Consider the following 27,503-nt stretch of genomic DNA (forward strand, 5'->3'; position numbering starts at 1 on the left):
ATGATGATAGCATGCCTTCATTACGTTTTACTTTTCATTACTCTATCACAATGCAGTATTCAACTTTATATTTAACATATTTCAATTATACAATTCAACTTAAAGGGAAATACAACCTTCATAGTTAACTACTGTACTCTAAATGTAAGCAGAACAACTGCAGCAGCAGGTTGGTGAAAGTTTAAACAAATCTGATAAAAAATGAAGAGGGTTATGAAATTTGTAATCACTATGAATTATGTATGGGCACTTCAAGTTATTTAGTTATTTGAGTAAGTAGTTATTTGAGTGCTTAGTACACACGTCATCATAATGCGCTGTGGCATTTTGATCATGAATTCAAATCACGCTTTCACTATATTGGTTAAGATGAGAGCATTAAAATTGTCATATTCTAGCATGTAATTTCTTAGAAAGTTCTCATCTGTGATGATTCCGGTCAACACACAATCTTCTTCTAACTCGTCTATTGGCACGAAGTTGGTTCTGGGCAAGAAATATTGCCGCCATTATATCACCACGAAAGATACAACAACCCCCTACCTGTTGTAAATATTGTTGTAAATATTGTTGTAAATACCATGCAAAATAAGATAAGATAAAAGATACAACAACTTTCAGAATTCCATTTATCTCGACATATTATCTCTTGTGCGCACATGCAAATGAGGATTTTATTAATAATACGCACAATTACAAGCGCACCAAAGTATGAGCGCAGGCGCGGCCAAAGAGATGAGAGAAAAGATACAACAAAAGATAACACAAAAGTTACAACAATGTTCAGAATACCAACTTTATCTTATCTCCAAAGATACAACAATATTAGAGATAACACAGGGTTCAGAATACGGCCCCAGAATTTCAAACACTCAAAACTTTCTTATTATTGGTCCGATTTATTTCAAATGTTCACCATGCTGTTTCTCTTACGATTCCACTTTCATACAAATTAAATTATTACAAAGGTTGGATTGCCCTTTAGGTTGTTTGCTGGTGTGACATTTGATGTATATATGTGAGGGAATGACAAATAACCCTTTCTTTATAATGCAAATTAGTCAGGGACAAAAGGAATGTACCTAAGGAGGAGTGATATGCCCCAGTGAACATACACTCACTGTATGCAGGTAAAAGCTCATACATGCAGTGAGCAGAGATGAGACTGGCTGTAGCTGTGCCTACATGAAGCTGTAATTGATGTCTCATCCTGATATTCTTGATGTATATAGTTGATTTTGGACACCTTAATATGTGAGTATAGTATATTATTAACTCTCTAATGTTAAGATTGCTGAGGTGCTTAATTGGATAGATTATGATTTGTGTGAAGAAGAGGGAGATTTAACTTTAATTTACATGAAGGATGCATGCTGGTATTAATTGAGTTATGCCTATTAATGCTACAAAGGCGTGGTAGGACATTGCTTTTTGGTAAGCCTTGTATTGTGATTAGTTGGAGTATGTTTCTATATTGCTTAAGGCTGATAGAATAATTATAATAGCTCACTCATTTGGAGAATTGTGTTATATATATATATATATGTGAAAGTAATATATAGGGAGTGGCCTTCATTGCGGATCTATTTACTACATGAATTTCATAGGCTGAGGTAAACTCAATATATATATATACAATGTACATGTATGAACTAAAATGCATACACTGTTTAATATGGAAGATGATCTGGAAAACAGATGTAGTTAGTAATTATTTGTGATCATAATGATGAAATACTTACTGTAGTTTTTGTGTCTTTTAATTTTCTACAGCAACTGAAGTGACTTCATGCAGTCAAGGGTCTTCTACCCTCTTTTGTTTAGTTGAACATCATGAAATAAAGATTGGCCTCATACCCAATAGAACCGCAACAACTGCTTCGTCTCATTTATGACTTCGAGTCGATACCCTCACATATAGAAGTCTGAACATTAATGATGGTCTAACAACTGTCATCATCAGCAAAGTTGAGAACTTTCAGAACTTGATCCCTCTTGGTATGTCTGCAAATGACAAAACAAAAAGAAAAAAAATCATAGAGGCAAGGCACAATAATAGTGAACAAGTAAAAAGTTTGGAAAAACTTTCAGGCAGAATGTGTGTTCAGTCCCATATATTAATTTTGCATGCAGTACACATGACTTTCAGCAAGATTAAGTCAATGTCTCTTCATTTCCACTATTTCGAATCCTAAGTAGTATAAATCATGTACGACATAACAAACTCTTTCATTTGCTCCCAGTCTGTTTCTTTAACAATGTAATCACATGACCAGAACTATTCTCATCTATAAAAGGAACACACTTAGAGGTGTTGTGGTCTAGTGAATACGTCGCTGGATTGTGGATCACATGGTTTGCGGTTCGAGTCCAGCTTGGGCACTAATATCCTTTCGCAAGATATTTATCTACATTTGCCACTCCCACCCTGGTGCAGTAAATGTGATCCCGGTAGGAAGAAATTCCTTGAATGCTTGTGAGCCTTATCACGGTAGCCAAACTAAAGCCAGGATAATAATATGATCGCAAGGCCCTAAGGGAGAGCAGTATTAATACTAATGAGGCATCCATGGGTAAGCAAGTCAACAAGATCATCAATGTATACTGCAACATCAATTCGTCCCATATAATATATGATTCTACTCTCCTTCAAAGATGTTTATAGTCTTCCAGTTATTCAGTTTAAAATAACAGACCACCTACTTCCTTTCAATGACAAATTCAATTTCTCTGTATTTTATTTTTATCATCACAAAACAGAAAAGTTGACACTGACCTTGCTCTGCTCTGGAACTCGGCATCACTATCATCACTAGACATCACCAGCTCAGCAAGCTTGGACATGGTCTTGACACGACCCTTCACCTTTGACTTCACCAGGTCACTCTCATTCTCATGGTCACTGGATTGAGATTGAGACAAACATTGAGGAGATTATTTCACAAGAGAAGAGATACCGACTATGCAACAGCCAACAACCTAAGAGTATTTCTTAATTTTACTTTTAGGTCCATCAATTGCTAGATTAAAATATTTGAATACTTGAGTATAACTAAACCAATAACATCTGGCCCCATTCAATTCTACTGTTACAGTCTACAAGTCTACAAGGAATTTAAATTCAGTTGCAAACTCAAGTTCAAAGAGTGATTGCTAAGCTTTTGCTCAATTATTCATACCCCTTGTAAATTTTATGTTTCTTTTGTTTTCTTATTCGAAATTCAAAAATGAAATATGGACTTGTTATTTTGCTTATTACTTTGAGATGTAAGATGTTATGTGTCCCATTCTCAAGAAATATAAATCTGAATAAATCAATTTTCACATACTTAATAAATTACAAACCTTGGTAAGGATATGAATAATTTAGTTGTTAATTGTATTTAGGTGATTTCAGTTCATTACCTTGTATTTTCCTCCTTGACAGCAGCCTTCCTTCTGCCTCGAGTGCTGGGGGTCTTGGTTGGCTTCTTCTGAGCGGGGGTCTTCGTAGATTTGCCTGAAGATTTGAAGGGAAATTAAGGACAAATTGATAACCCTCAATGAAATATTATAGCGACATATCATTACAATTTGATTTTTTTTTAAACATACAAACAACATATTAACATTTGATCACACAAACTATAGCAGACATAGAGTTGAGAAATAATGTGCACATGGTCCCCTTTTTCTTTTTGCAAGTAGTACCACTCATGAATAACAAATTTACAACTAGAGCCTCACGTGGCAGTGTATATTTTCATGGTATGATGCCATTGGTAGCACAAATATTCTTTTTATGCATGCCAAGTTTCTGGTTTTTACGATACCAATATTTGCATCACTGCCGACCAAAAAGAGCCCTTGGCAACACAAATATTCTTTTGGGGTCTGTGCACCTCAGGAAATAGTGCTATTTATGGATAACATAAATGCATTTTAAAACAGAGCCTCAAATGTCAGTGTATATTTTATGGTATGATGCAATTAGTAGCACAAATATTATTTCCGGCTGTGCACCTCATGAATATAGTACAATTCATAGATAACAAATTTACAACTAGAGTCTCACGTGTCAATGTATATATAGTTTTATGGTATGATGCAATTAGTAGTACAAATATTCTTTCATGCATGCAAAGTTTCTGGTTTTACAATACCAATATTTGCATCACTGCTGGCAATAAAGTGCCCTTGGCAACACAAATATTCTTTTGGGGGCTTTGCACCTCAGGAAAATAGTGCTATTTATCAATGACATACATATGGTTAAAAATAGAGCCTTATGTGTCGGCGTATATTTTTATAGTATGATATCATTGGCAACACAAACATTCTTTTGGGGCTGCACACTTCAGGGAAATAGTACAATTTATAGATGACACAGTTTCACCCACAGCCTCTTGAGTCAATATACAGTCAATCCTGCTATAGCAACCACCTGTATATAAAGACTACATGTCTTCAAAGACCACATTTTTTGTTTCCCTTGAAAATGGTTTCTCATTGAAACATGTACTAAAGGAACCTGTCTACAAAGACCACTTGCCTATAAAGACCACTTTTCTTATCTCCCTTGGGTGGTCTTTATAGACAGGTTTCACTGTATATTTCAATGCTAACCTCTTGCTCTAGTCTTCTTGCCAGTCGTCTCTCCTGCAGCAAGTTCCTTCTTGCAATCTTCAGACAGCTCCTGAGCTGCTGTGATATTACATGCTGCTTCAGCCATCTAGATATATCAAAGGAGAAAATGTTTTGATATTCAATGGATCTCTCTCTAGCAGTTCATACAACCAATGGTAACAACATTATAGATTTTGGAAAACTCAAAAGTGGTTTTGAAGCTTTGACAAAAATCTTTGTCTGCTCCCTATAGCAAAGCACCAAACATGGTATTCTCATGTAAATAGGAACCATTCTATATCAACTTAAATCAGTTCATTGGACACAACCACACAAAAATGTACATGCCGATGATCATAACGTTAGCTGTTATTCTGACAATTTTTTTAGGAACTTGCACTTGTTTTGCTAGAGGCAAGATATGTGAAGTTGGGAAAACAACAGCAATTGAAATAAATTCATTTCGTACTAATTGTAGCATATTGAGAGAGAAAGTTGTGGCACACATGCCGATGAATGTGGTCATAAGTTAAAGAATGGATATTTCAATATTTGCCTCCCATGTACAAAGTCTATGGGGAAAGGGGCTATTTGAGGTGCCATAAAATAATTGACCAATCAGAAGCATCTTCCTGTGATGCAACTGTGTCTCTCAACTAGCTATAGTACCACCTACCGTTTCATCTGCCTTCTCTCCAGTCTCATTTTCCTTGTCCAACATGTCTGCCCCTTCAGCGGCTGTTCCATCCTCTGTCTTTCCTCCCTCATCCTGATTCTCCTCCACACCCAGCAAGGCATCGATGCTGTCGGAGAACTTCTCAACCTGGCGCAGGGCGACTTTCTCTTCCACATGCTAGATAGGAAAAATGACACAGATACATAGGTCATAGAAAGAAAGATGGTCTGGAAGTTGGCAATTTGTAAGAAGCACATTAAGAACCCTAGACAATATTATCAATAACCCTTCCAGTACAATAGGTAAACTAAAGACACCTGGGAGGAGAATGCTAAATGTAGACTTCAGTTCATTTCATTCCATTTATTTCATTCTCCATAAAAAAACATTAAAACATACAAACATGATATTCAGATAAAATATCGATTACAAGAAAAATGCAAAGGGAAGGAGCAAACAAAATGTTATGCCAAAGGACACTGGTGTTGAGGCAGGGAATTGAACCCCTTGCATTGTGGTCCACAGTCTGAAGACCTGTCCCCTAGACTGCAACACCTCGACATACCTGTACGAGGAGATCAGCCAGAACCTTGATGTCGGCTAGATGGGTCTGGTTGTGTGCATTGATGGTGAGCATAGAGAGGGTCTTTGCCAAGACACGGGTGCCCGGAGCTGTGGGGTCCTCCAGGATGGCGTTGCAGAGCTTCAGGGCCAGGTTGTCATGGACAGTCGTCTCCTGTAGAATAAGAAGATACATTTTCCATAGAGTCTAGATGTAATGAGGATTGCCAGATTGAAAGATTGAAATTTTTTCACACATTCATCTTTTATTTAGTAATATATAATGTATAAGGAGAATATGATATTGTCACAGAGTGAGAATTCAAACACAATGTTTAGAATGTTTAGAAGGCCATAAACAGATGTCTCCAAGAAAATGAAAGCAACATGAAGACATAAGGTAGTTTGGACAGAGCGAGTAATTGTTATTTTGACATTTGTACTGATTTTTGTTATCCTCTGTTTTAAAAAAATGAAAATAATCTTTTTTGTTCAGATCTATTACAGTCATGCCTGTCTAAAGCGACTGCCAGGTGGTCTTTGTAGACAGGTTCATTTATTACATGTTTCAATGAAATACAATTTTCAAGGGAAACAAAAAAATGTGGTCTTTGTAGACAAGTGGTCACTAAAGCAAGTTTGACTGTATAATCCATAAATATCAAATTGAATTGAATTGTATGTACCTGTATATCTGCGGTTTGCTTGTTGTTGAGCATGGTGTGGTCTGTGAGATGGACCATGAATTCAGCCACGTTACCAGGGTTGACCTTGGCCATAGGGGAGGTGGTCGGAGCATTGAAGAGCGTCCTCAGGGTCGGCAGGAAAGCCTCCTCCCAACACTCTTGGTGGACCCTGACATGGAGAAGACAAAAACAAGGACAACATTTTACAATCAATTGATAATAATGAAAATCTCAAGTAAAGTAGCAGTTTGCCAAGAGATGCAAAGGACATCATCATCATCATCATGGAGTTGTCGAATAGAATGGCGGAAGATAAATGAGACATATCCCTATTCCTTCCTCCTTATTCCTTACTTCATAGTCCTTATTCACAATGCCGTATTCCCTATTCTTTATCTTTACTTCATACTCCTTATTCTCTGTTTTTATCCCTTACTCCATATACGTCATTTCCTATTTATAACTCCTTATCCCATGTACCTTATCCCTTACTCTTTATTTCCTGTACTTTATCCCGGACTCTATATTCTGTAATCTGTATGCCCTATTCCTTACTCCTTATTCCCTGTACCTTATCCCTTACTCCATATTCATTATTCCCTGTTCCTTACTCCTTATTCCCTGTTCAATATCCCTAACTCCATATTCCATATTCACCAGTCCTTATTCCTTATTCGTTATGTATCATTTGTTCTTATCCTTACCTTCCAGCAAAGTGAAGAAAGCTTCCAGGCAGGACCTTATCTCTTACTCAAAACTCCTTATTTCCTGTTCTTTATCTCTTCCTCCATACTGCTTGTTCCCTGTTCTGTATCCCTAACTCCATATTCCTTATTCATTATGTATTACTCAATCTTATTCCTTACCTTCCAGCGAAGGAGTAGACAGGGAAGAAAGCTCCCAGGCAGGACCTGAGATGCTGGTCCTCCTCGCTGGTAGGATTGTACCACAGGAGGTATCCCTTATTCCCCGTTCCTTATCCCTTACTCCATATTCCTTATTCACCAGTCCTAATTCCTTATTTGTTACATAATATTTGTTCTTATTCCTTACCTTCCAGCAAAGGAGTAGACAGGGAAGAAAGCTCCCAGGCAGGACCTGAGATGCTGGTCCTCCTCGCTGGTAGGGTTGTACCACAGGAGAAGGAGACGGGACAGTAGCTTGGGGCTTGTGATGCGACCAGAGAGAAGAAGCTTGGCCAGACCCTCCGCAGACACGGTGCGCAACTCATTGCTCTGTTAAAAACAAAGTGAGGATAAAGTATTAAAAGAGATAAGTGAGGATTCATGTCAATATGCTAACAGAGAGTATATTTAAGAATGGTACTTTTAGAACATAGGCAGTACAAAGCTGGTGAAGGTACATGTATTGTATAGACTGTTTTCAACAACTTCAGCTTGCATTGTAAGCGTTAGGTTCATGAAGCTAAAATCTAAAACTATACTCAGAATTACATGATCATCTTAGTCAGATACTAAATCATTGCCAAAATTGGCACTAAGTATAGATGCACTTGCAATAATAATAATATAGTGATTTGCTGGATATCTGAAAATAAAATGTGAAACCTCTTGAAAGTGCTAAGATTACTCAAAATAATATGATGGATAGGCAACATTTAGAAACTGAATAATATTCTTTACTATTTTTCATACCTCGGAATCCAGCAATTTGGTGAGAATTGAGAGGGCGCTATTTGCTGCACTCTGGGCAGACTGCTCCTTTTCTTTAGCTTCTTCTTCTTCTTCATCCTCCTTCTCTTTCTCCCCTTCCTTTTCTCCATCCTCACCAGGCTTCTCAGAGCTTGTCTCTGGCAGCTTGAAGATGTCCAGGCCGTAGGTCTGGGCGGTGTCACAGATTGCTTGGAGAGCAGTTACCTGGACAGTTTCCTGGTCCACTTGTGATATCTACAGGACAGAGAAAGAAAATCAACAAGGAGAGATTATCACTCTGAAACACCTTGTGCAATAGACTTGCATTTTGTTTCTTAGTAATACTATTCGGTAATTCAAGGATATCAGTTTCACTGATAAAAATTTAAAAAACATATCCATCATTCACATTTATATCATATATCTAGGGCACTAGATATGTGATATAAATTTCAGCCAATGTGGAGAGCCTCTCGCCAGAATTTTTAAATTCATTTAGGTGATCCCCATACACTGGCGGGTGCTAAATATCATATTGTTAATGTTATATCATTTTGTCAACACGTGATGTTTTCTATGTATTGTTTTCATCTTGCCTGGAAATAAAATAAATAAATAAATATATAGGACACTCCATTCTCTTGGATGGATGACACATTCATAACTGTCACTCAATATGCAATTCAATATTTCTTCCAGCTCATTTTTAAGGAACAATGCAGGTTTATTTTATGCTGCATGTAAACATATGGAGGAGGAAGCATCTCACAAAAAGGCTTAGTCCGGGTTTTAGCCAAAAAAAATCTTACTGCTGTCAACAATAAAAACAAAGTGGCTGAATATTTATCTGTACCTGCATGAGGAGGAGAAGCTGTTGCATGGCAAAGACCCTGCTGATCTGAGCACCAAGACCAAGACACTTGACTGCCATGTTACGAACAGACGGATCCTCGTTGGTGATACCGGGCAGAACCTATCGGGTAACAGAAAGAGATAGATAAGGCAAAAATGTCAGGGAATGGATATCAAAATTCTCGAGACTGAAACTTCCAACAGAAATACTTAAAAGAATTTTAAACTAAGTTACATATCCTCATAGCACAAGTATATAGATTAAATACTTTTACATATAATAACTGGCAAATGGAATCGCAACAAAGGACTTGCCCGTAATCACTGAGGTCTGTGTTATAAGATAAATGTGGAGTGTATTATCATAAACAAATATTGTAGCGGTTTTGACACATTATATCTTAATGAGCTCCATGTGCACATCTTATCAAATAGTGATGATCTTTTTTTTTACCAAAGGTAGAAATGAAAAATATCAGTATCAAGTTTAGTTCATTGACTGTTTCCAGCACTTATCAAGAGCGACACTTAATTTGTGTCAATGTTTAAACATATGTTTGTGTGAAGATATTTTCACAGATGACCGTAACACAGACATTTCCACAAGTTGATGCTTTCAAGATAATTGTCACATGTTACATACAATACATGGTTGCCCGTGCATTGCCAGCTTATTTGCGTGTACTGTTAAATTGTAACCCTAAAACAACAGTACACGATCTTGGCAAAGATAGTGGCGTACACTTTACTTACCAGGACAGTGAAAAGAGTTTGTAGTGTTGGGTTGAGCTCTTTCATGGCCAAGTGTTGCATGAGTTCTGCTGCGATCGTCAGGCACTTCAGCAAGGTTTCTGGATCACTCTGTTTTGTGGGAAACAAAATCGTGATTACTCATAATTATGAAAGGAACTTTAAACTTTTGAAGGACATAAATTACAGTGCACTTACAGTGCAATTTGCACAATTCATTATAGGAAACAATAGGAAACATTACTACTTTGTGGCATTTTTCTGTTGTAATCCACATTACAAAACAAGCATTTTAGGTGGTCAATTGGGCAGCAAACACATTTTAAGAACACAAAATGCATAATTGCTTTTAAAAAATGATCATGTTGCACAGAGCTTGAACCACATAATTGAATTAAAACCAAAATAATTGCCCTTAACATCAAATTACGATAATCATGGTAATTAATGTTGCTAACCTTCTCTGTGCGTATCTCTTGGGTAGTGTTCATAACCAGGGACTCCTCAAGAAGAGAGTTCTTGGTGCACTCCAGCTCCTCCACCCTCCTCTTCATCTCGGCAGCCTGGGTGAAGTCTTGGTTGGCAACAGTGTCTTCCAGGGCATCCCTTGCCTGGGTAAGGTCCATTCGAATGCTAGCAAGCTGCAGGGTATAGACAAAGTTCATTTCACTTAAAGTTCAGCAAAATATAAAGAAGATGGGACAAAGGGCATGGCAGATTTCTATCTATGGAAAGCTACACAAATACTCTGGGGAAAAATGAATTAGAAAAAAGTCAACACAAGTATCTGTCTATCTACGAAAACCTAACAGGTCCTATTAGAGATCCTATTAGACAAAAAAAAATTACATGAAAATGACTCTAAAAGACTAACATTGAGATGAACAGTCCTAAACTCGCTGCGTTTGACTAGAAAATATCTTAAAAGATTATAAGACATTAAAAACAAAAGTTAGAGGAAAGGTTCACAAGATTTTAATGAATGCATGTTATCAAAAATTCTATGGATTTGACCACTACCAGCCTACCTTCAGTTCTCTCTGACGAATGGCCTCCGGGGCTATGGGCTTCTCCACCGTAGTGATCGGCACCCTGATATCTGAGATGATCTGAGCCATCAGCTCGATGCGCTCCTCATCCTCGCTGTGGAAGTCTTTGAGACGGGTGATGAGGATTGCTACGAGAGAGGGGGGCACGTGGGGGGCGATCAGGAGGTCTTGGACCAGACTGTCAAGCTTTTTTCTGCCACGGGAGATTCAACAATGAAATGAAAGTGAACTCACTGATTGTAGTGATAGCTGGTTAACAGAGTCTGTAAATACAGACTAGCATGTATAGCTATTTATATAAAATGACCTGCAACCCATGACTTATGCCAGGTCAGTTATGAAACAATGAGTACTTGTATAATACCTGACATGAATACATGACTACAAAGATGTACAGTACACGCCGAAAATCTCCGCAACACGATTACACGATATATTTTTCGGATTACACGGTTTACACGATTCACCTGAATCGTGTAACTGTGTAATCGTGTAGATTTACACGCTTGAAAATGTCGCTCTGAATCGTGTAATCGTGTAAATAATTAAGTGCGTTGGTGGGATGATTCGACCAGATGTAACAATCGTGTAACTGTGTAATCGTGTAAATTTACACGATTGAAGAATGTCGCTCTGAATCGTGTAATCGTGTAAATAGCTAAGTGCATTGGTGAAATGATTCGACCAGATGCAACAAACGTGTAACCGTGTAATCGTGTAAATAGTTATAATGGTTATAAGGGCATTGGTAGGATGATTCGACCAGCTGCAACAATCGTTTAATTGTGTCTTGTTTACATCGATTGCTTTCTACACCACTTATCTCAGTATTCATCAGGTAATTACTGTACTTTATATTCGTGTATAAACCTCATCACTTTCTAGTAACCCGTATCGTATACTGATCCGTGAGACTAGGTAGTGAACGTCAGAAAGAGGAAGACATGATAGATGAAATAGTTAAGGAAAAAAGACGGCTACGAGGAGAAGGGAACATTTTAAAGGGAAATGAGGCTTGAAAGGGCATGATAAAGATAAGAAGGAGAAAAACTATGCAAGAGAGAAATAGGGGAGGACGCCAGAAAGCAAAAAAAGGTGTCCGAAAAAAAGAGATAATGAAATAGAGTTATAGAAATATAGAAGGGCGAAACAAAGTGGAAAAATAGACATGAGAAGTAGAAAGGCTGTGAAAATGAGAGGAAAGGTAATCAAAATAAGGTGAGAGTGAAACATAATGACAGCAAGAGGGAGTAAGATAAAAGGGCAGTGGATGAAAGTGAGAGAGAGAGAGAGAGAGAAAGTGAGAGCGAGAGAGAGAGAGTGTGAGAGAGAGATAGCTAAATAGGAAGAAAAAAATTGATTACGCGATGGGGATTTAATCCAAGTAGAGAGAAAATCTATTTATCTTTATCTCTCTACTCTGTTAATAATTTGTCATTGTAGTTGACTGTTTTTCAGGAAGCTGTTTGAGGGCTTATTATAGTATTTTTTCTTCACCGTTGCATTATATTATCATTGTCATTATTGTTATTGTTACTATTTTTCTACTTCTTATTAGTGGTATTATCATCATAATTATAATTATAATATTTTCTTTGTATGTCCACACAAACACTCTATTTTACTCTTTTTGTAATATACTGTACATATCTCACTTTTCTTCCCCCCCCCCCCCACTCTCTCTCTCTCTCTATATATATATATTTCTTACCCTCCCAATCTCTCTTTACTCTCTCAATCACCTAATGATGACCTAAAAAGGATGACCTAAAAAAGATGACCCCCAACGGAACGAAATATCGATCGGTCAAATTTTCAAATTTCGGGACCAAAAAAAAAAAATGTCCTCTTACCTCCCACCCCCCCCCCCTCGCTTATTCAGCGGCTCGTCGCGAATTTTTTTGGCCAGATTTCAAAATGTTAACCCCCCCCCCCCCCCTTGAAAAAAATCCTGCGTACGCCACTGACACGGGGCAATTAAAACACACCCATGGGGCAATTGTAATCACATACAATTGCATCAACAAATCATATCCCTCAGAAATACATATATACATGTACACATTGCTCTTTGTTTATTAAAGGTGACGATAGCTGGACAGATTTTCAACAATATTATAGAACCCAATAGAATATTTTTAATAAAAACTATGAAAAAGGCTTGACTCATTGCCTATATATTTTCCTAGTTAAGTGGGGAAAATTATACTAGTTCTTACGTTGTTACATTTGCCCCCGAGGAGGGCGGCCATTTTTGTTTATATTTTTTTTCTTCTTAGCATTATAATTCCTCCATGAAACTTTCGCCAAATACAGGCCTAACATCTTGGGGTCTTTTGGACCTAAATACAAAATGAAAATCAAGCTCTTATTGGTCCAGATTTTTTCTTAAAGGTAATTCAAGATTTTACTTCCGATGTTTTTGGCTGTAAAAAGTTCCTCGATGTATTGACCTGCCCATGGACCTGCCTAAATACCCTTAGGACAGATGTGGGGCAACGAAATGTGTATGGTCTGTGTAGAGCGTGTTCCTAATATAGGGATGCATGGAGCCTCCGTTACCTAGCTTTGCAACGTGTTACTTTTGTCCCCGGTTTCAACATATATGTAGGATCATCCCTGAACAATAGGTGTAAGGATCTACTCTTTGTCCCCGGCGAGGATCAATATCAGGCCACATTCAGATTAAGCTTCGTTTGTATGTGACAGGAAGTGTGCTATTAAGCCTTGACCCGGCGTAGTTCTTCATACATGTAGCTGAATGCAATGTTGTAAAAGTTAATGTACGAAAATGAGGAAATCCAAAATAACACTGATCATGACATAAAAGGGGATAGGGCACTTTTTACAAAGTTAAAGTGGCACTCTTTCTTTGTAACCAGGGGCATTTTAGGGGTAATTGAAAAAAGTTCAAGGGGGGGGGGGGGCACTGTACCGCTAGCTAAACTTGACACAAAGACAGTTGGCAATTCACTAACTATATATTTATTCACGGTTTGCTACTGTTCCCTGTAGCCTTGTGACAATTGTAAATATTTTTTATAATTCTGACATATCAACTTTATTGTATTGTAGTTAAATACTTACTTAAAGGTGCATATCTTGGCATGATTTTTTATTATTTTGAAGCCATTATCGTTTCATAACTGGAAGTCAAGTGTTATATTTGCCACACCCATGGGGCAATTGTAATCATATACATTGTACCAACAAATCATATACCTCAGAAATATATATATTGTTCTTTGATTATTAAAGGTGACGATCTGGACAGATTTTCAACAATTAAACATCATTTTAGAGAACCCCAATAAGATAATTTTAATAAAAACTATGACAAATGCTTGACACATTGCCATTATATTTAGTTCCAGTTAATTGTGGGGAAAATTATACTAGTTCCTACGTTGTTACATTTGCACCCGAGGTGGGCGGCCATATTTGTTTTTATCTTTTTTCTTAGCATTTGAAATCGTCCTTGAAACATTCGCCAAATACAGGCCTAACATCTTGGCGATTTTTGGACCTAAATAAAAATGAAAACCAAGCTCATAATTGTCCAGAATTTTGTTTGAAGGTAATTAAATTCAATTCAAGGTTTTATTTCGAAAAACATAGAGTAGGATGCACATGCTGTAGCTCAGTGAAAGCTGAAATGTTTATGTTTACAAGTATTGAGGATACATATAAATAGGAAAGAATATCTATTCATGAAACATATCAACATAATCGTACAAAACCATGACAGATAAAATAATGGTCTGGTTAAAAAGACAACTGGTCAAATATAAAAATAAAAAAGATTGGGTTTTTAAAGAAAACTTAAAACAATCAGCGATGATTAAGAAGATCAATATAATTTGGTATTGCACTTTGTTTAAAGGCCCACTGCACTACTTGTAGGTACTTGCGCCCTCTATATAACATACAATGCCTAATCGGTGACCATTGGTCCCCCATGATCCTCTTTTTCTTATGTTAATTGAGAGCTGAGTTGATGAGATAACCACCTGTCCAGTGACCTTGCAGAGCGGTCTAATCCCTCCTGTAAACTATGGCAGATAAGCTTTAAAACGAGAGGTTCTGCATTTATATTGACTATACTTGTGTTTATTTCGTAATGACATGCCAACGATTTATCGTTCAGGAATCCAGGAATTTTTCACGCCTTATTTGTAATCGTTCAAGCTGGCATCGTTTTAAGGCGTCTTCATAATTTATAGAACTTTTCCCTAGGATGATTTTACATATCCTTTTCTAAGTTGACATAGGCCTAGATTTTGGTCTCTCACAATTTTCAAAAATGTTATGCAATAGTCGAACAAGATAGTGAGATGTTGATAAACCAGGTCTATTGCCATATATTGGTGAGGGTCAATGTACTTATATATGTCTTCCAGAAGCCACTTGGCTATAAAAGATTCGGCCATTTTTGAGATACGACTATATAGTTAACGCTATGGGGCGTAGTTGTTCAGTTGTTGGTGATTGAGGTTTTGGGATTGGAATAAGTTGACTTCTTTTCCACTGCCATGCTATGCCCTGATGAAAAGATGCATTTAAGATATCTGCTACAGGCTTAATTCATATGCAAATTCACGAACTTAATACGAGGTGGAAGATCTTCTTTCAATCCTGCTTTGTTACTTTTTATCTTTTGGAGTATGTTGAAAACCTCATATTGCTGGACCTCTGGTATATTGATTGTGAAGGTAAGAATGCAGGTACATGTATAAATCTGCTCGTGTCCAGGGGTCTGAGGTCTTTTGTTATTGATATAAACAGCTTGTTAATAGCTTCTGCTGTTTTTTCATAACATTTAGGGTCATTATCTGCAATACCTTGTTCTTTTATGTCTGGTTAATCTAAATTTCTTTTACTTATTATCTTGATCTGTTTTTACCATGCACCTGGGTTTGTTGTTATTATTGTTGTTATTTCAAGGTGTGAAACACGAGTATTATAATAACGATTGCAAAACGAAGAAGCAAAATTAAAATCATGAAAGAAAACTTATGCAGAGAAATTAATTACGTGATAGAATAATGGTATACACTTTTACGGCGCTATAATGATGAAATTTGATTTGGAAACTAGGAATAACGAGGTGCCGTGAAATGGCTTCAGATTCATGATTTAGAGTATTTGAATAGTGTTATTATAGTGATGTAATATATTTCGACAGCTATTGATAAGAATATACACACAGGAACATAATTTGAAATTGTTTATGCGTTACAACTGCTTGTCTTTACATTTACAAAATTTGTTGGATCGCAGTAACTCATTTCGTAGAGAAAATAGAGAGGGGGTAATGAATGATGTTTGACAAATAAGTGAAAATACAAATATAAAAACAAAATAATGCTACATACATGTATAAGAAAACGAAATCCAAGACGGCGTCGGTTGAACAGAAATAAAAACACTATTGAGTAGGAAAGAGAAACCAGTAAGAAAAGTTATAATAACTTAAGGCAAGTTCAAGTTCATTTTTTATTCAAAACCACACAAAACATGATATATAACCTTTTACTAAAAAGAGACTGGTAATAGTACATTAATCGACATATATTAACTTAATTACATCATAAAATGAATGGTTTTAGGACCCCTTTAGAAACTAAGCTCGTGAGCGGGGCCCTACAGTTAACAAAATACATACATGTACATTACCAATATGGCAAGGTGAATACAAAAAATGCAACGCAAAGCAGAATGAGGAGGAGGCAAAGAAGTAGAAAAGAAAAGAAAAGTAAAAGCATAGTAGGAAGAAGAAGAAGGAGATTCAATACCTATGATGTATTTTTTAAATATAGATATTTAAGTAATTCGGTGTAAAAATGCAGGAGGGTCTACTATTGAAGCAAAGCTTGCAGGATGTAGCCCCCACCCTTATTATAATTATACATGTAACAAGAGAGTAATTTGGTATTGCTGTTTGAATCGAGACCTTTATTGCTCTACTCGTAAGATTGACCATATTTGTTTTTGTTTTTGTGTTGTTGCTGTTATTACCAGCGGGATTTAGTTAAAAGGTAGTGGACACAATTTTTAATATAAATCACAGTTATTCCTTACTGGATGTAGTTTAATGGCACCAACTAGGATTTACAAGGTCAATCATCCAATTCCAGATTATTATTTTTTATAGACATGCATTTAATGTGCGAATCGGGGTCACGCGGCCTCCCGCAGTTTCAAATCCATTGCACATATATTGATCACGAATGAATTATAAAAACTAGACGTTGCGTTATTTCCACAAACATCAAACATTTTGGTATAACAATTTATGTATTATAGTGATTTCAAAAGCTTTCATACTCTATGAGTGGGCTCTGTGTCACTTTGATTGTCTCACATTATAATCATTGACCAACAATAATTCAACCTCCCATCCCAACTAAAAGCCCCTGTTCTTGATGATGTGGTATTGTTGTCATTAGTGTCCTTAAACTAAAGGGACACTAGTTTTCATGCCCGCTTAACGCCCCATTGTCTGATTGCAAGCAATTTAAGTTGTAGCGAACGGCACTTTGACACCATTGTTCAGGCGGAAAACAATGCTTCCCTCAAAGCAAACTTGCCGATTGGTTGGCGCGGCCGTTTTTTTTTCTTCATCCCACGACAGGTCCGGACCGCGTCTTATTTTTTCTGTCGTACTCAAGCGAGCCTAGATTCCAGTATGAACTCATTTCCATATATAACAAGCTACGAAAAGCTTGCAAATAGGTCACAATTATACTTTGATTATCAATTGCTTTGCCTCACTATTTATTAAGGCACGCATCGTTATAGCTCAATCGATAAAGACGGCGTTACACAACGTTTGAGTTGTGGGTTAGAAACTTAGAATATCAGTATTTATTCAGTTCTATTTTGCCTTTATAAATAGTGAGGCAGAGCAATAAATAATCAAAGTCTAATTTTTTGTGACCTCTTTGCAAGCCGATAATTACATAAAAAGTATCAGCCAAAGTCCGAAACTCTCGTGAGAACAGATGACTCCCCTCGCCCAGTCATGGATAATGTCGATATCAAAAACATAGTATAACGATCTTTATAGTAACGAATGAGCTGGTGTCCCTTATTTTAAATGGTTCTGTCTTGTAATGTAAATTATCACAACATAATTAGTTGTACTAGCCCTCCTTTGAGTTTTGTAATAATATTTGTTTTTATATTTACAACTTAGGAATAAAAAGTCCCAGCCCCCCCCCCCCCCTTCTCTCGTCGTTCATCGCTTTTGTCTTTTTTCTCACCTAGGAAAACATCCGAGAATGCTTTTCGGGAAGTGGAATGATTTTTTGAATTTTCAAACAGTCTAAAATAAAACTAGAGACAAATACTGCAATTACAAATATATAGGAGAGACAGAAAGCGTCGTCTTTGCTCGTCCCCGTTGTCCTCGTTCAATCCACCCTCCCCCCTCAGCTCTTGGCAATTCTTGCTTCTACTCAACTAGTCCATTATCTGGCCTATTTAATTTTGATCTCCACCACACCAACGCTACCCCCCCCCCCCCCCCCCCCTCCCTCCCTACTTACTTGCTACCAGCCGATGGTGGAGTGATAGGACGCCCGGCAAAATGGTAAGCATAATTATGAGTTTGTTGATAACGCCATCTTCGACGGCTTGAATCAACACAATTCCAGCGAGCAATCGAATCGTGTAAATTTAAATCGTGTAATCGTGTTGCGGAGATTTTCGGCGGGCAGATTACACGATTACACGATTCGACCTGAATTGAGGAATCGTGTAATTTTACACGATTACACGTTTACACGATTCAAATTCCGATCAATTGGCAAAAGACGAATCGTGTAAAAAAAATGGTTACACGATTCGAGCGAGCAATCGAATCGTGTAAATTTTGAATCGTGTAAATCGTGTTGCGGAGATATTCGGCGTGTACTGTATGACTGCACAGTACCTCAATAAAGCTCTTATTAGTTCAAACCAAGCTCCCTAACTGATCTTCTATAAGAACATAATACTGATGCTGGTTCAGTTGGGTGTAAGATATCGTGACAGCTAGGATTGTTGCAATAATTAATTGATACTCAAGACAAATTATTCACCTGCCAACATATCAGGCAAAAATCATGTGGAATGGGTTAAGGTCCTTTCAGAAACCTTAAATATGCTCTGGGCTTGACTTTGTAAAAAATTTGGGGTTTGGATTGTAATTGGCTTTCAGCCTAGTTGACATTAGGGTTAAGCTAAGGATTGGATCATCCAACTGAACCAGAATGGCACTCATCTTAAGGACTTGCTCAGCCACAGATTCTTTGCGGAGGGAATGCTCTACAACCGTCACACGATGGACAAGGTCTACAGATTTGATTCTTTAAATGTGTTTCAACATAAAAATGTCACTAACATTCCACCAAGAACAAATTCCATGGCTTAGAGAGAATAAGAAAATAACAGCTTTAAAGCCCATCTGCACTAGTTTGGCCAGGGGGGATTAGACCTCCCTGCAAGGTAACTGACAGGTGGTTATCTCACCAAATCAGCTTTCAATTAACATAAGAAAAAGGGGATCATTGGGGACCAACAGGCACAGATTGGGGAAGTTTTCTATATAGAGGGAGCACGTAGCAAGTAGTGCAGTGGGGCTTTAAATCTCCTGGCTTACCGTCCAACTTCATCCGACTGATCCAGACTTCCCGTCATCTTGAGGAGATGCTCAGAGACAAACTCTTTGCTGAGGGTATGCTCTACGGCTGTCACGTTATGGCAGCTGATCTCCAGATTGTCACAATTCCTATCGTAGTCAAGAAAGAAGAGAATCTTAAAGTTGTTGCCCAGGTCTGAAAAGCTGTAGCTCAAGATTGATTTTGTTTCGACATATTATTTGTTTCACATCAAATTTTGCCAAGAATAGGAAGAAATGTAATAGGGTAACATACATGGTCTATGTAGGCCACAAAACACAGAGCTGTTAGTTTAGGATGGGTGTAAATTCAAATTTTAAAGAAATTTGAAATATGAGAGCAAGTCAAGAGCGAATCTTTCTTGTGACATTGCTTCTTTATTCTTCCAGACTGATATCACAAGAATGAGAACGCGCACGAATCATTTTTTCAACTTTACCAGAATTTCAATCTACTGTTCAGTTTCTTACTTGTGGACATAGTCGCAGAAGGCCGAGGCTGTTGGCATGAGCTTGTCCATCAGGGCTTCGTCTCCCTTGGACCGGACATGTTCAACGAGACAGCACCAGTACAGTACGTTCTCACAAGACAGCTCCTCAATCGGTATTACAAGACTATGTGAAGGAAACAGATGGAGAGAGATGCATCCAAGTCTTGTTATCAAGAATGATGCTACCTTTATAATATGATTAGAGGAACATTTAAATTTTTGTCAAAAGACAACGACGGTGGTGGTTTCTTGTATAGCACCAGTACCAGTAGTATGTCTCACAAATTGAATGGTAACTATTAACCGTTAACTTTGGTTTAGTGCTTGCAATATAAAATAAACACACATTCAGAAAGTTTTGTTCATTTCTTACAACTAAATTCCTATCAATCATGTCACAACATGAATATAATATATTTCTCTTTTTTCCATGGTTTTCTTGTAAATTTTCAAGCTGAAACTCTATTCAATGGTATGTAAACTAGACTTCACCATTATCAAAAAAATTGAATACACAATTTTAAATACTTAATATCATTGTGTACCTGATAAATAAAGCGAAATGTATTTAATGGTATTAATCACTGCATGCTTTTAAGATTCATCTGTTTCTAGATACAGGAAAAAGAAACATGCTATTCTCAAAACCCAAACATTCATTTTAGTTCTTGGATGGCATGTGGCAATATTTACAGCTTTGCACATCTCCAGACACAAGAATATTTTTACATTTCTCATGATACTACTTCCTGCTCTTGGAGGAGATCAACATCTTCCACCAATTCTGGAGTGCAAACCTTCTCAAATGATTGTCTTTGAGGACAAGTTCCAGTTGTATCTGAACGGAGATTAAAAAGTAAATTCATAGACTTAAAAAATCTCAGATCCCCACTTACTCTTCATTGAGGAGATCAAAGTCTTCCACCAATCCTGAGGCGGGAACCTTCTCAAATATAGCCTTCAGGGCAAGCTCAGCCGTGGTGCACGAGTTCTCGACGTCCAACCGCTTGAGGAGGTCGATGGCGTTACCATCAAAGGTTCTCAGCCAACTTTGAAGCATCTTGCCAGTGCAGATGTCCTTCACCATGTCTAGTTATAAAGGTTAAATTTATTGAACAATCTTTTATAAGTGATCGATATATCTCTTTATATGTCACACAAATAATCTCCCTGTGCCACATTGCATTTATCAAGGAATAGATATACCAAATACCAGAGGTTAGCAGTACTTGTCCAAGAAAGGTGTTTAAAGGGCAAGTCAACTCCAAAAATAACTTACTTTCAATAAAAGCAGAAAAATCAGACAAACCAATCAAAAAAGTTTGAGAAAAATTGGATTACTAATAAGAAAGTTATCAATTTTTGAAAAAGTATGTAAAACTATGGAACAATGAGAATCACAACACAAATTGCCAAGATGGCACTCCAACATTTGGCAAATATGTCTTTGAATGTTCAGCTTTCATTATTTACAGCAAACCTCTTATAATCAAGGGCTTCCTAAATTCTACTTATGAGTGTATACCTAAATGATCAGTGAGTCCAGTCTGTAACACTTTGATCCTCTGCGAGATGGTAAGGGCCCTGATATGAACCTTCTCTGCAAGAACCTGAATGCAAACATGATGGTTTAAAGTAAAAATGATTTAGTGGCCTGGTGGCCATATGTATAGAAACACCACCTGTCTATAAAGACCAACTGTATATAAAAAGACTACAGTTCCTGTTTCCCTTGATTAGTGTTTTTCTCTTCTCTTAAAGACCTAATGTAAACATGACGATTACATAGAGTGAAACCTGCTAATTTACAGCCATGTGTATAGAAATACTACATGTCTATAAAGATCAGTTTATGTTTTCTTTCATACATGCTTTGTTCTTCTTCTACTCTGCAAGAACTAATTCAAACATGATGACATAACGGCTTTAGTAGCCATGTTTACAGAAAGACCACCTTTATAATAAAGACCGCATTCTAAATTACCCTTGATGTTTTTTTCTTCTTCTTCTCTTTAAGAACCTAATGCAACCATGATGACATACAGTAAGACTGGCTTTAGCAGCCATGCTAATATTAAAAGACTACTGTCTATAAAGACTATACATCAAGACCTTCAATATTCAATATTTCTAGCCTAAAAGCACATGAATGATAAGTTTACTCCCCTGAAACATGAATGCAACATTCTTGCAAAGTGGCATGCAATGAAGGATGTATTACCTGGTAGGCCATCTTGCGGACAGTGTCTTTGATTTCCCTGGTGCGCTCCAGGATGGCTACATCAAGAACTTCAATATTTAATATTTCTAGCCTAAAAGCACATGCATGGTAAGTTTACTCCCATGAAACATGAATACATATAACATTCTTGCAAAAAGGATATATTACCTGGTAGGCCATCTTGCGGACAGTGTCTTTGACGTCCCTGGTGCGTTCCAGGATGGCTGGTAGGGTCTGGGAGGCAGGAGCAATGCAGGACAGGACTGTCCTCCTCACCTCAAAGTTCACATCCTTCTCCATCAGGTAGAGGTATGCTATAGAAAGTGTGGAGGACAAAAAGTAACAATATGAGTATTAAAGCCCCACTGCACTACTTATAGCTAATTGCGCCCTCTATAAAGAAAACAATGCATAATCGGTGACCATTGGTCCCCCATGATCCCCTTTTGAGAGCTGATTTGATGAGATAACCACCTGTCAGTGACCATGCAGGGAGGTCTATTCCCTCCTGACTAAACTAGTGCAGTGGAGCTAACACATTACCTACTGGAACTTTTGATCCCTGTAAAAAGCCTATGAGGATTAGAGAATTCAGTAGTCAAAGGTGTATAATACACACACTGATGGCAGAAGCAAGGTCGTGAGAATGTGTGTTGTAATTGTGGTTAGTTGGGAGCAGGGCTCTACATTTACCTAATACTTTAGCTAATGCTATAGGCCGATTCTGTGCAACGTATCATGTACGACCTATGACTTTTTTCACATATTTCATCCAAAATGAAGAATCTCTTGATATGACCATTGAATAATGGTGCTTTGCGGTATCACTACTATTAGTCAATCATGGATTAAATATAAGGATAAATGTCATGTCGCAAAGGACACATTGCAAAGAATCGCCCCAAGGCTTACCGAACCGAACCTAGAACCCAATTGCAACCCTAAAACTACATCTTTGATGAAATAAAGCCCAGAGCAATTGTTGCTGGTGCATAAGTCAAAGTATCAAGACAACCTACCCTTGATGACTGGACAGTCCGGATCCTCGGGATCCTGCAGACGAGCCAGCGCCATGACAGCCTGGACTCGCACCGCAGGGAACTTGTCCTGAACCCTGGCCAGCATACAGCGATAGATGCGATCGTAGAGGTCATCATCGATCTGAGCCTCCTCGCCAAGGCTGGTGAGGAGCTTGTTAATCATCTGGCAGGCGCGGAATCGCACTGCACGGTCACGCCCGTTGTGAGACTGGTAGAAGGGGAGAACAGGATAAATAGTTACCTTTAACTTATCCAATTCACAGCATACAACAAAGGGGAGAGGTATTTAAAAGATATGCTGACAAAATGTCTATATGTGTATGATCAGTAACTAAATTACATTTGAGGTTAAATAGGTGTTGGTATAATAAAATATTTGATTCATTTATGGTAGTACACAGTACACAGCAAAGGGGAGAGATACTGAAAAGAGACGCTAACAAAATGTCCACAACTGTATGTGTATGATCGCTTACAACTTCATAACTTTTTTGTCTGTCATTAAAATTTCTGCAATCTTTCACAGCTCTCTTTCTTTAATTTTCCTGTTTTAAAAAAGTCCTTGGTAACTAATAGCGTGGTAGCTAGCTACAGAGCAATGTTCATTCACCTTCAAGAGAAAATCAAAGAGGAAAGTGAGGAAAGTGTTGTCAGCATCCGGTTGGTTCTCCTTTCCTTCCTCGTCATTGACGGCAAATGACGCAGCAAACTTTGCAACAAAGTCCAAAGTTCGTTCAACTGCGGATTCCCTCTTGAAGATGACCATGGAATACTTGAGGTATCCAACAAATTCATCATTGAATGCTGCTTTATCTTCGGTCTGAAAAAAGAAGAAAGAAAAAAATTCTCAAAGAAATTGGTGCACAGATGTGCTTTTTATTCATTGCATATATATGCACATCATGGTGCCTACAGTCATTTTGGTCTTATTCCTCTTCCTTTGTTTTTAAACAACATTACAAAAATACATAATACAGATGAGCTGAATTCCACCCTCATCCGAAACAAGGAAGTTCAATTATCGACAATCGACATGATAGGCATAATTGTAACAGGTTAAAGTTTAGCTGTAAAACGCAAAACTAATAAAAGACACATACTAAGGAGTAAGGTGGTTACCTTAGACTTAGCAAAGTATGCTATCAATTAGCATTTTTTGATATGCTGGAAGGAATTGATGAAAATAATTGTCTTCCAAACAATAAGGACCGGAATGTCTCTTAGAAAAAGAGAAACTTTTTACATGCTTTGATCGACTAATAGAGCAAAACAGTGTACTGCCACAATCGACTTTTGTCACTCAAAGTGTTTATGAACCATATACGTGTCCTCCAAAACATGGCAGGATGGGATTTTGATCCATGGCAAGTTAGAGTTTTAAAAAAATTTCTAAACTTGACGTACAATCTAAATTTTAAAGATTAATCTACATAGTTATTCAAAGGCATCGTTTAACAATGTTAAATCTGAGATGCACGGCCCTAGGTGTTATCAGTGTATGTGACATGATGTAATATTGAAGCCCTAAAAATAAAATTTCGCTTCAAAAAGGATCAAGAAGTGCCTCAAATCTTTGAGTGACCGGTTTTACCTCACTCATTTTCCCCACTCATTTTCCCCAATAGACTGTAGTGTTATGAAAACTGTTAGGAAAACGCAAAATTTGATTTCGATTTCAAATCATAAATATCTTATAATCAGACAGGTGATTGGCTATTTGGCTTGTAAAAGTCATGGGGGTTTGTGACTGACCTAAAGGTTTATAATTATCATTGCAGCATGAGCTAAATCCAGGATTTTGTTTCAGAATCTGAGACAAACTTGCCCAATCCCTTAGATAACGCATGCAAATTGCCAAGTACCTACATATAGACACAGTGTACTCAGTGGAAGTGAACTGGTGTTTTCAGGTGGTGTAGGTACTAAAGGCTCTATATATATCTGAATGGTATGAATTATGATATCATTTGGATAAGAATGACCGGATCCCTTTAAAGATCTGTGTTCTCACCTGCTTGTAGTTCTTCTGCAGTGCTGTCATCAGCTTGTTGTGTGTATGAAGACCTTGCTGACATTCTTCAAAGACCTCCTTCATGGTGTACTGGCGCTTTGGAGCCATCTTCCTTTCACTTCATGTAGTCTATGTCTAAGTTTACACAAAGCCTGGAAAGTAATTTACAATGTGTTATTTATTCACTGTTTTCATATCCAGAAACGCAAGTGATGATTGGTGTATGACTATAAAAAAGGCAGAGTTTGATTATAGACCAAATTTTTCTGTCTCTTTCGTTCGTTAGCCTCTGATTTGGATATGGTCGGCTCTCTCTCTCTCTAAAAAAAGAGAGAGCCGCGACCCTACCCAAATCAGAGGCTAACGAACGAAAGAGACAGAAAAATTTGTGCTAAGTTTGATATTCCCAAATCCAATCATACAATATTTATCCTGCCCTTTTAATTACTTTATAAACAACACATGACTCATGAGTATAAAAAATAAGTATCATGGAACAATACACACAGCGAAATAATTGTTAGTAAATATAGCACTGAAAACAATGACAATATGAAATATCAGGCACAAGACAAAAACATGTTCGCTACCTCGGACCTCCGCATTGCGGAGAGCGCTCATACAATTTAAGACTAGGTTCTCAAGTCTCAACGATTTAAAGGAGCAGCAAACATCCCAAAATCGCAAGCCTGCTGTTACGATTATGCAAGATTGCATAAATGATCGCATCCATCCAGCTGTCAGATTGTGGTGGGACCACACTCTATGCCTCTGGGTTTTTGCATCAGCGCAAAATTCAAACCAAGTGGTGGAATCGTAGACATAGAATCTAGGATCAAAGCTAGGGACTGCATCGTCAAAAGTTCATTCTTAGTCAGTAGGGGCGCTGGTCCGAGAATGAGGATCGTCCTCATAAACAAGGATATCCTCATAAACGAAGACAAAATGTGTCCTCAAAAATAAGGGTCGTCTGCATTTTCGAGGACGTTTTTTTTCATCGGCGCTCTGGGGGTTTCATGTTACCGAACGGCCCACTGGCGATGCCAAAAATGGATTCCCCGAGGGAAAATAACCCTAGTTGTCTGTCTACTTTTATGGGTTGTCCGTCTTCCCAAGGATTTATTGCTCATAATGTGAAGGTCTCTGTACAAAGTCAATGTAAATTGCATCAAGAAAATCATTGCAGAATCCGTTTTTTGCATCGCTAATGCGCCGATCAAAAATATGAAATGTCTGCAAAAATGCAGACGGTCCTTATTTTTGAGGACGCATCGGTCAGTGTTAAAGAAGACGATCCTTATTCTCGGACCAGCGCCCCTACTGTTAGTCAGTAGGCCATAGGCCTAGGTCCATGGTCTCACTCTCACTCTCAGCTCACTGCACTCTCACTCAGTCTCAGGTCTCACTCTCACTAGATCTAGGCCTGGCCTACTTGTTTCACAGTTTACTTTTCAGCTCCTCAGCTAGCAGTAGCTAGCAGCTGAGAAAAGTCAGATTTCCAATTTTCAAATTATCTTTTCCAAAATCCAAGTTCCAACATAGGTCTAGACTCTAGACTAGATCTACTCATCTACTTGATCTAGACTAGTCTAGACCTAGAAGTCTAGTAGGGTCTAGTCTAGACTACTGAGTTGAAGTGCCTGCGCTTTTCTGTTTTTAGGTGTAATCAATTGTCATTAAATTTAAGACCAGTTCAAGTGCTGATTTGGAGAAAATTCTGCCTGGTGAGTTTTGTCCAGTGCATTTACTGTCGGTCCGTGAGCAGACCGCCCGGCCGCGCCGTCGGCGTATCCACCCCTGCCAGCGCCCTGCGTCCGCAGTGGCATTGCCAGAGCAATGCCACTGCGGACGCAGGGCGCTGGCAGGGGTGACGCCGACCCGAACTCGCAGTTATGATAACTTAATAGTAGTATCAATCAATCAATCAATTATCTTTAATCTAGCTATCAAAGCGAAGCGTTACTTATAAACAAAAATATAGAATTATAAATTGACATAAACATTATTTACCTTATATCTTGTAAAGTGACAAATCTCGGTGTTTTGATTGACCACTTCGTCGTTAGATTTTGAAAACAACCGCGATATTTCTGAACGTTGAGGGCAGCAAACCAAACACGGCTCTTATTCGAGAGCCACATGCACAGTATCGTTTTTATAAATATTTATTTCATTTTGTTGTCCTTGTTATCCTGAGCAGTGGCGGATCCCTGGGCCCCCCCCCCCCCTTGAGAAAAAATCATGTAA

The 27,503-nt window shown here is 37.8% G+C and overlaps 1 protein-coding gene and 1 long non-coding RNA gene across 2 annotated transcripts; one reads left to right on the forward strand and one right to left on the reverse strand.

Annotated features, from left to right (window-relative positions):
* Positions 1-571: 571 nt before the first annotated feature.
* LOC115923990 (condensin complex subunit 3-like) lies at positions 572-27,346 on the reverse strand. Its single transcript, XM_030985404.1, has 23 exons — positions 27,267-27,346; positions 25,257-25,408; positions 23,856-24,065; positions 23,225-23,453; positions 22,374-22,519; positions 21,510-21,594; positions 20,881-21,073; positions 19,965-20,108; positions 19,476-19,604; positions 10,811-11,024; positions 10,241-10,423; positions 9,786-9,893; positions 9,034-9,153; positions 8,184-8,435; positions 7,582-7,763; positions 6,529-6,697; positions 5,847-6,017; positions 5,282-5,458; positions 4,606-4,711; positions 3,406-3,499; positions 2,777-2,902; positions 1,920-2,004; positions 572-1,016 (listed from the first exon to the last, which is right to left on the reverse strand). Exons 2-22 carry the CDS (start codon positions 25,362-25,364, stop codon positions 1,944-1,946), a joined length of 3,207 nt encoding a protein of 1,068 aa, XP_030841264.1. The 5' UTR covers positions 25,365-25,408; positions 27,267-27,346; the 3' UTR covers positions 572-1,016; positions 1,920-1,943.
* Positions 1,016-1,872, forward strand: LOC115923991. Its single transcript, XR_004064105.1, has 2 exons — positions 1,016-1,254; positions 1,774-1,872. It is a non-coding gene; the product is annotated as an uncharacterized LOC115923991 (long non-coding RNA).
* Positions 27,347-27,503: the final 157 nt, after the last annotated feature.

Source organism: Strongylocentrotus purpuratus, unplaced genomic scaffold (genome assembly GCF_000002235.5).
Source record: "Strongylocentrotus purpuratus isolate Spur 01 unplaced genomic scaffold, Spur_5.0 spur5_scaffold_15, whole genome shotgun sequence".
NCBI classification, from domain to species: domain Eukaryota; kingdom Metazoa; phylum Echinodermata; class Echinoidea; order Camarodonta; family Strongylocentrotidae; genus Strongylocentrotus; species Strongylocentrotus purpuratus.

Coding starts and splice junctions, on each gene's coding strand:
- LOC115923990 (XM_030985404.1), bottom strand. CDS start 25,364: ATGGCTCCAAAGCGCCAGTACACCATGAAGGAGGTCTTTGAAGAATGT. Junction 24,066..25,256: donor TGCAGAAGAACTACAAGCAG/GTGAGAACACAG, acceptor TTCTTTTTTCAG/ACCGAAGATAAAGCAGCATT. Junction 22,520..23,224: donor GGACTGTCCAGTCATCAAGG/GTAGGTTGTCTT, acceptor CACTTTCTATAG/CATACCTCTACCTGATGGAG.